We start from the raw sequence: 9,849 nt of genomic DNA, 5'->3' as shown, positions 1-9,849 counted from the left end.
AAATTGGAAATACATGGGCTAAGTTGTCTGTCTACTAAGGACGAAATTTAAGATTAACAAATGAACTTCTGTTCATTTTCCAATCTTCTTTGTTGTACACCTCTTGCACACACTATGTACAAATGCAGTAAACATGTGTGCATATGTGATACAACGGGATCTATGCTAATCACCTTGAGGTAAATACTAAAAAAATGGTGACTACTGAACGCAAACTTAGACATTTGTCTTCTATTATATTAAAAAAAAAAACATAACTCGCCACTTCGCCAATAACTTCAAAATACGGAAACATTTCTTTTAAATTTATTATACCTTTTGAACAACATGTTGCTAAAACAACATTCTTAATCACACAAAGATACAATTGTTCAACATTTTTACTACCTTTCCCCATACTAAAAACTTGCGAAAACATACACTTGAAACAGGGGTGAATACAATTCATTACAAAAGTACAGGGCTGTAGGTACTGGTAACAATATTAAATGTACTAGTGTAATGCCAATATTCTGTAAAGGCTCTATTTCACTCCAACAATGTTATACGTCATAAATGGAAGTTAGTTACAGCCTAATATTGGAAGATTCGGTTTAGAATTCCTTACTGGCTGAAGTATTTATTATAGGTATATAAGGTATGTTGCAGAATATTTTTTTACACGTCACCGTTTTGTTCGTTCAGTTTTATTTGCCAAGTTGTGCACTTTTCAACGGTTTCCATCAGTTTTTGTCCAGGTACCGCAGCGGGTACTGGTATTTCTATTTCACCTAGGTTCTGAACAAGGCTGTTAAAATTTCTTAGAAGGTTTACATCGTTACTTGCGTCAGCAATCTCTTTTGAATTATCAATACTTTGCTTAAAGTTTTCTATTGTTAGTTTTAGGTTCTCAGACATCTCGCTTGACAACATCCGTTGTTCATTGTTAACTTGTTTTATTTTCTCTTCAAATGAATTGAACTTTTCATTGATATTTGAAATAAGCAGATCTCTTTTTTGTCTTAAATAAGTTATTTGTTCATTAAAATGTGTATATTTTGACTCTGCTTGTCTTTTAACAACATGCATATCTTTTCCAATTTCTTTCAGATTGTTGTCAGATATATCAATGAGATCTCTCAGTTGGGTCCTCCTAGCAGCTGCTTCTGCAGAAATAGTATTGCATGAATGGTCCTTGTGTACTGTTGTCCTACAAACTTGGCATACTAAGTCATCGCAGTCTTTGCATATCACAGTAATTTTTTCAGATGGATGTTTTACAGCATCGTGCGGCATATGTTGTTCTTCTCCATGTGAAACTGATACTAAATTGTGTTCTCGTGATGAGGCCATACGCACGTGTATTCCGGCGCAATTTCCGCAGAAATTCTGGTCACATTGTATACATTTCAGCCTTGCTGACTCATTATTACCACAAACATCACAATCAAACTCAGAATCAGGAGAACACCTCACTGGAATATAGAAATTTGTCTGGAAACGCCTGATTCCTCCATCTGGGATGATAATAGGTGTCTGATGGGTGTCCGACACACCGGACATGGAAATTGTCCACTTTGGTCAGTTGTTTGAACGTAACTTTTAGGTTCCTTGAAAGAAGTTAAACAAAATAATTCCGCATTTTATCACTATGTCACTTCCTGCCATCAGAATCCAGTATCCTGGTAACAGAAATAATAGAGTGAAATGTCAGGATGAAATTCGCTCCACTAAACAACTTCAAACTAGTTCTGTTCGCAAAGTCAAATTTCAATTAATTAAACATAATATTACAGTCCTTTTACATAATATCTATGTTTAACTTAATACTCTAAATACCGTTCGGTCTTCAATAAATGCAAAAACAAAAACAAAACACATGTACAACGCCTGTTAGTTGTAAATGTAGTATTTCATTAGAAAGAAATGTTGTTCGGTCAGTTAATTTTCAGTGAACACCCCTTCGAGTGATAAATGGTATTGCCCAAATTGAATGCTGGATCAGTCCATTTTAGAAATTTAGCAGGGTAAGGGTTAAACATGTTTCAGAACGCTCAACAAGTTAAAGGTTTTATCAATAACTTGAATAAGTTAACAATTATCCAATACCTACTTCTTTTCCCGATTTGTAAGGCATATATTAACAAATAATGCAAAAAAATAAAATAACAAAAACTGATTTTTTTATTGTATAACATTCTGATCAACGAACAACAAAATCAACTTTTTTTCTAAAAAAAATCCTCTATTATGGAGTACTCATGCATTTTCAATGTTAAAGGATTGTATTTACTTTACTTCCTATTTTGAAAAGAACAATATGGTAATATACAATATTTGATTTGTATGCAGCTCAGTTATATGAGTAATAATTATCAGACAATGGTTTGACGAATACATTACAGATCAATTTCTGAAGTACGGACAAAGTCTACATTGCACATGTATATTATTACAGGAAAGAAAGTTTAGTGCACATTATTTTAAGATTCTTTGTTTTGGATACGCGAAATCTACCGACAAGGAAGTAAAATTGTACGCCCAGTTGGTATGCATGTCTGGCACAAAGTCAATGCTGTTCATCATTGTTTCATCGGTTATATTATATGACAAAATACGTGGCATGTTTACTTGCTCAATCTTATTTAGCACCACCATAACTGGCTTAAGAACGGTACTTGTATTTCATTTTTAAGAAGAAAATATGTTTCTGTTTAAATTTAAAGAAATAGGACGATGGGGAGTTGTTTTCACGTGTTATCAAAGGAATGAAATATCGAAATAAATTAAAATCGTCGATATATGTTTGCAAAGTTTATTTCCGATTTTATAGTTTAGACCATTTGAGTTACAAAAAAACATCTGGTCAATTTGATTCGAGGTCAATTTGATTCGATAACAGGTTTTTCGACCAAAACAAAAACCAATGACAATTATGCTGAAACGAAAAGAAAAAGATGTGTGTTGTTTTTTTTTTTTACCTGGAAAGGTCTCAGAAAGGTCTAAGAGTTGGCGTAACGCATATACATGCTTCTAGGACTGACTGAGTACAGTTGAATAACATTGAAAGCTGTTTCGCTTCATTATACACATTGGGCATTTTATTTAAAAAAAGACATAATGAAATAATGAAACTTTAAATCTACAACTTTTAACTTAAACGTCGATATGTACTATAATGGTAGAGGATCCACAACAATCATCTCCATAGCTTTATATTTTTGCATGAAACATGGGAAGCCTATATCAAGAAACTAAAGAGAAAATAAAAACAATCAAAACTTTAGAGTAGTGACATATCATCGTGAACCATTGAAACCAAAATTAATAAGGATGTTCCTCAAGTGGAACCTAGTCAGTGATTTTGCAATTTGAAAGCCAGAGCTATTATACTTTCTGACTTAGAGCTCGAAAATTAAAAACAAACACCAGCAATTATTTCAGGGATCTATGACCTTGATCTTTATGCTAATGACACCAATGGATATTGAATAGGTTGAAAGACGGACAGGCCGGGGACAAATCTATTGTCCATTCAACCTGGTTTTAACTGGTAGGTGACAAAAATTCAGTTTTTTTTTTTTTAATTCATACATTGATATCGAGAAAAAAACCTGCCCATTATGAAACCGGAAGTTATTTTGTCAGATATTTCCGTTGTAACAACTAGCCCCGGTATACCTTTATGTACTTCCTGTATATGAAATTTAGATTTTGGTCTCTAACAAAAAAAAATTGGCAAAAAGTCCCTTAGTTTTATTGATTTGCACAATATCTTATACAATCAAGATATTTATACTCTGTTGTTCAGTCAATACTAAATGTCATTCAAAATATTTGATAATATATTGTTCTATTGTCAAGTGACATAACCTTGAAATTTGTAAAGATCAATTGATTATTTCCAATTGCTGACTGCTTTGTAGGCTTATCAAATAACAGCGCTTCTTTTGATGATCAGTCCACATATAACTGACATTAGGGAGTATCGTTTCTGTTTTGCATAAAAAAATTCTCCCGCCAGTAAAGAATTATTGACGAAATCAATCATGAAGTAAATTCAAATATTAGGCTGTAATTAACTTCCATTTATGACATGTATAACATTACTGGAGTGAGAAAAAAAAGCCATTTCATAATCTTGGCATTACACTAAAATATGCATTTAATATTGTTGCCATATTCAAGAAGAAGAATCCAACGCTCTGAGTGAGGCTCGAACCAACATCGATGAGGGGCAAGTGATTTGAAGTCAGCGACCATAACCACTTGGCCACGGAGGCCCATTGGAAAAAAATAGTTTCAGTATTTTAAGATATTGGCGAAGTGGCGAGTTAGGTGTTTGTTCAGTATAATATCAGGCAAATTTCCAAGTTTGTGCCCAGTAGTCGCTATTTTCAGATTATTTTTCACAAGGTGATTTGCATAAAACCCCGTTGCATTACATATGCACACGTATGTACTTTATTCATCTATGGTGTTTCGCAGGTGTACAACATATAAGACTGAATTGAACACAAGTTGTGGCATTTTCTAAATTTCGTCCTTAGTAAAAACAAAACAACAAGTTAGTATGCACAAAATATTCACAAACAGATCGGAATTTAAACGAGGTATATATAGATCTGTTTGTAAATAATTTGTCTAGCTTGAAAGATTTTGGCTGAAAATAATATTTCTTTAAAATTGAAGTTTGATCGTATTAGAAACATTAGAAAACGAGTTTTTGTTTCTAAGCTATCTTAAAAATGTCAGATCAAGGAAAAACAGATGCCCGAGTCGGGAATCGAACCCGGGCCCCCGCGGCAATAAAAACTTCCCCAATGTCTTTACCAATACACCGCGCATGTATACATGTATGTATTTAACGACTGTTAAATGCAAATATGTATACCCCGAGTAAAGCGTTAAAAGCGCTTTTCAATTTTCAGTGTAAAAAGTAGTAAAAACAATTAATTCTCATGTGTTTCCATAACATATAGTTTATCAGTAATCGAATTTCAAAGCTTTCATAAGAAAAAATAGCATCAATTTCCTGATATGTAAACATTTTCTCCTTTTTGTTGTCGTACGATCTAGAGGCCAGTGTCATGAAGAAGCATAATATTTGTTTAAAAAGACACCAGACCAACCATTTCTATCTGCTATGTGTAAAAATTTCGTCGGAAAGGAAATTTCTCCCAACCTTCCCCCACCACGTTGACTAACATTGAAATTTATTTCGCTACTCTCCCATTGTGGCAAGTTCATCAGACGAAGAAATTGTTTGTGCTTTACGTTGCACAACTCAAACTTGATTGCTTGGAGAATACATTGCAATCCGGAGAGCGCTTGATCCCAGGAGTGTATGATCTAAAATACAACGATCCACGAAGAAAGATGCCGTTATTAAAAAGCTGAGAGCAATTGTCTTGGCACAAGAAGCTAGAAATATCAGAGATTATAACATTGACTCTCTTTAACTCGCAGGTCGATGCTAGTCTATAGTTCAACACTAAATTTTGAAACTTGAAGAGAAACGTACTTTTATCATTCCATGCATAATTTATTAAATGCACACATTGTAAATATATTATATATTGTTCGTGGTTTATTGCTGACTTTCTGTTTCATAATACAACTGCAAGATATACATTGTATTTGATTTTGGTTTTACGGCACACCAACACACCGTACAGGATACATGGCGCTAAGCAGGACTAAAACGTTTGGTTTCACATCTTATTTACATCGAAATTGCTTCTTTCATAAAAAGAATATACTGTCAAAGTTGAGAATTGATTACATATTTATAGTTTACCTCTTTCACAGTAAAAGTGTATTGTGACAAGGCAAGTAAATCTAAGTACCAGTTCAAAAGTTTGATGAAATTATGCATCTGAACAGACCGTAACTATTACGGACCCGCAAATCTTTTAAAACTCCTGAATATTGTAGTTTCATTTAGCATGTCTAGGTATGTTTTATTGAGAACAATGAGTTTGCCTAAAATAGCACGAATACTGTGTAAGAATGATCTTATCTCTACCAGAGTGTACGTTCTTTATGGCCTCGTAACATACATTGAATGCAAACTAAATGACACACGTAAAGTCAAATTAATACACACATGAAACATTATATAGGTATCTGCTGACAAATTCAAAATTTAAACATACATTTGCAATTTATTCGCATATGTACGCGTACTAGTTAGTATAATATACTGTATTAAGACTCCGAATATTTAATGTTATAGCAGGTTAAAATGATAGTGTGATAGTAGTCATATTTACACAAATAACAACAGTATCTATATAAAAATATTCATTTGTTGGTCATATAGTTAAACCGGTCAGACGGAAGGAACTTGTTGAAAATTGTAGCTGCACTTATAAGCTTAAATCAATACATTGGTATATCACATCGCTGAGACATTGTATATGGGTCCACTATTGGTCCGATGTAGGCAGATACTTACAATATGAGTCCGATATTGGACCCATATGGTACATTTGCCCAGATACAGTCCATATGAGCCCCATACAGGCTTACGTATTGGGTAATAACTGTTGTATCCTATAACACTTTTGTACATTTTGTCTTTCTTTGAGCAGTTCAATTTATTTGAGTTGATCTGACATAGACAGGAACACAGAAAGTTAATGTATGTATTATTCAGAATATTTGCTACTCGTCACCGGTTTTTTCGTTCAGTTTTATAAGCCAAGTTGTGCACTTTTCAACGGTTTCCATCAGTTTTTGTCCAGGTACCGCAGTGGGTACTGGCACTTCTATTTCACCTAGCTTCTGAACAAGGCTGTTAAAATTTCTTAGAAGGTTTACGTCGTTACCTGCCTCAGCCATCTCTTTTGAATTGTCTATATTTTGCTCAAAGCTTTCTATTGTTAGTTTCAGGTTCTCAGTCATCCCGCTTGACAACATCCGCTGTTCATTGTTAACTTGTTTTATTTTCTCTTCAAATGAACTGAACTTTTCATTAATACTTGAAATAAGCAGATCTCTTTTTTGTCTTAAATAAGTTACTTGTTCATTAAAATATGTATATTTTGACTCTGCTTGTCTTTTAACAACACGCATATCTTTTCCAATTTCTTTCAGATTGTTGTCAGATATATCAATGAGATCTCTCAGTTGGGCCCTCCTATCAGCTGCTTCTGCAGAAATAGTATTGCATGAATGGTCCTTGTGTACTGTTGTCCTACAAACTTGGCATACTAAGTCATTGCAGTCTTTGCATATCACTGTGATTTCTTCAGATGGATGTTTTACGCAGTACGTTATAGCATCGTGTGGCATATGTTGTTCTTCTTCTCCATGTGAAACTGATACTAAATTGTGTTCTCGTGATGAGGGCATGCGCACGTGTACTCCAGCGCAATTTCCGCAAAAATTCTGGTCACATTGTATACATTTCAGCCTTGCTGACTCATTATTACCACAAACATCACAATCAAACTCAGAATCAGAAGAACACCTCGTTGGAATATAGAAATTGGTCTGGAAACGCCTGACTCCTCCATCTGGGATGACAATAGGTGTCCGACACACCGGACATGGAAATTGTCCACTATGGTCTGTTGTTTGAAAGTAACTTTCCAAACATTTTAAACAAAATGTATGAAAACATGGCAAAATTTTAGGTTCATTAAAATAAGTTAAACAAATTCCGCATTTTATCACAATATCACTTCCCGCCATCAGAGTCCAATATCCTGGTAACAGTAATAATCAGAGTGAAATAAGTACTACCAAACAACTTCAAAATATATTCTCAACCAGCCTAGCTTTTATTGATTAACAAACAATAGTCTACTCCTTTTATATAATAGCTTACATTATGCTAATATTCTTATTCTAAATACCGCTCGATCATCAATAAATGCAAAATATGATCAACGACAATAAAATAGTATTATCATTAGAAAGACGGTATTAAACATGTTTCAAAAACGCACAAGCATGCCCGTATTCAGATTTCATGTTTATCAATATCTTGAGTAAGTTTACAATTATCCAATACCTATTCTGCCCCGATTTGTAAAAGATTATATTAACAATTAATGGAGAAAATTGAAATAAATTGTATAGCATTTTAAACGACGAAAGCAAAATAAACTTTAAAATAACCTTAATTGTGTATGGAATATAATAGTAAATTAGTTTCAATGTTCAAGGTTTATATTTATTTTACTACCTATTTTCAAACGAACATTATTTATATTTGACTTGCACACAGCTCATGTATTACCCATACATGACATTAATATCGATTAAAACTGAAGATTTTATTGATATCATTGTATTTGAAGAGGAGAATATGTACAATGTTATATATACTTCCGCTAGGTCAACATTACTAATTACTTAATAACATGCTCTGTACAATGTCACAGTATACATTATAGATCAATAGAGAATCTCACGTTTCTGTCTACACTGTACACATGTATCATATCTTTGAAAAGTAAGTTTACACCATATTAATTTACATTTTACGAGTAGCTTTCTTTTGTTTGGATACGGGGAATGCGGAAGTGAAAGTTAACCGACACTGACGTAAAATTGCTCGTCTAATTGATTTGCATGTCTAGCTCCAGTCAATTTCATAAAGTCAGTGCTATTAACTGTATTGTGGCATGTCTATAAAAATTATGTTTTAGCAACATGCGTAGTCCCCACCACAAACAGCTTATTTGTACTTGTATTTCTTCTTTTAAGAAAATAATTTCAATTTTGCAGACATACGACTACTGGAAGTCATTATTGACAATACGTTACTATTCAAGAAATAACCTATCGAAAATAGATAAAATAGAATCATCGATATATGTTTGCACAGTTTATTTCAGATGTTATACTTAGTAGCTATAAGACCATTTGAAATGCGATGCAAATCTGGTCAGATTAGTTCAAGATTAATATGTCTTCAGTAACATGTTTGTTTGTTTTTTTCAACCAAAATAAAACCAATAACAATTATGTTAGCAATATTAATGTGGAAATGTCTCAGAAATGTCTCATAGACAGGGGCTACTCGGCCAGACAGAGTACAGTTCAGTAACATTTCAAGCTGTCTCGCTTCAATATACACACTACCATATTATACAAAATAGTTAAGTTTTAAATCTACAACTTTAACTTAAAACGTTGACACGCATGGTAGTTGATCCTATACAGGTACGTTCCAACTAAGTCATGTCTCAACGATAACATTTGACAATATTTCAATGACTACTATATAGTTATAGTATCGCTCTATGTGACCTGGCTGAGATTACGTACCTATATACTAACATTTATTAAACTTATATATTTGTCTTTGCAATAAATTGTATTCAGATCCTAGAAGTAAACGCATCAATTTTTAAATTCAAACATAAAAAAGTAAAACCATTCGTCTGAGAAAACAGAAGTAATTTGCTATTTTCCAGGATATTAGTTTACGTTATACGTTTTCAAAACAATAGTGCACAACTTCACATGCTGATGTTTCATAACCTTAGGCCAAATACTTTTTATACGCCCGTCTCTGAAAGAGCTGGGCGTATTATATGAACACCCGTGGCGGGCAGGCGGGAGGTCGGCGTCCAAAAGCATGTCCGCTCTCCAAGTTTTCATCCGATCTTCACCAAACTAGGTGACAATATTTTGGGGCATAATATCTCGACCAAGTTTGATAAGCACCCGAATCGCTCCAGGCACTCTTGGATTATGGTACTTGAATTTCTCGAAATCTGCGAAATTAGCCTTGTCCATTCAAACAGTTTTGATCCGATTGTCAATTTCATCCCACGTGGAACCTCACAAATACCTTGATTACTTCTTATTCTTTTTGGGGGGTTAACAAGGCATACAACATCAACATTA

General features: G+C 33.6%; 2 protein-coding genes across 2 annotated transcripts; both read right to left on the bottom strand.

The window, feature by feature from the left end:
- Positions 1-378: 378 nt before the first annotated feature.
- On the bottom strand, positions 379-1,513 carry LOC128546868 (RING finger domain and kelch repeat-containing protein DDB_G0271372-like). The gene has a single exon (XM_053518263.1). The coding sequence runs from the start codon at positions 1,330-1,332 to the stop codon at positions 658-660; it is 675 nt and encodes a 224-aa protein (XP_053374238.1). The 5' UTR covers positions 1,333-1,513; the 3' UTR covers positions 379-657.
- Positions 1,514-5,560: 4,047 nt separating this feature from the next.
- LOC123532396 (E3 ubiquitin-protein ligase TRIM56-like) lies at positions 5,561-8,240 on the bottom strand. Its single transcript, XM_045313820.2, has 2 exons — positions 8,177-8,240; positions 5,561-7,694 (listed from the first exon to the last, which is right to left on the bottom strand). Exon 2 carries the CDS (start codon positions 7,678-7,680, stop codon positions 6,649-6,651), a length of 1,032 nt encoding a protein of 343 aa, XP_045169755.2. The 5' UTR covers positions 7,681-7,694; positions 8,177-8,240; the 3' UTR covers positions 5,561-6,648.
- Positions 8,241-9,849: the final 1,609 nt, after the last annotated feature.

This window comes from Mercenaria mercenaria, chromosome 11 (assembly GCF_021730395.1).
Source record: "Mercenaria mercenaria strain notata chromosome 11, MADL_Memer_1, whole genome shotgun sequence".
Taxonomy (NCBI): domain Eukaryota; kingdom Metazoa; phylum Mollusca; class Bivalvia; order Venerida; family Veneridae; genus Mercenaria; species Mercenaria mercenaria.
This window is presented reverse-complemented; position numbering and strand designations above follow the sequence as displayed.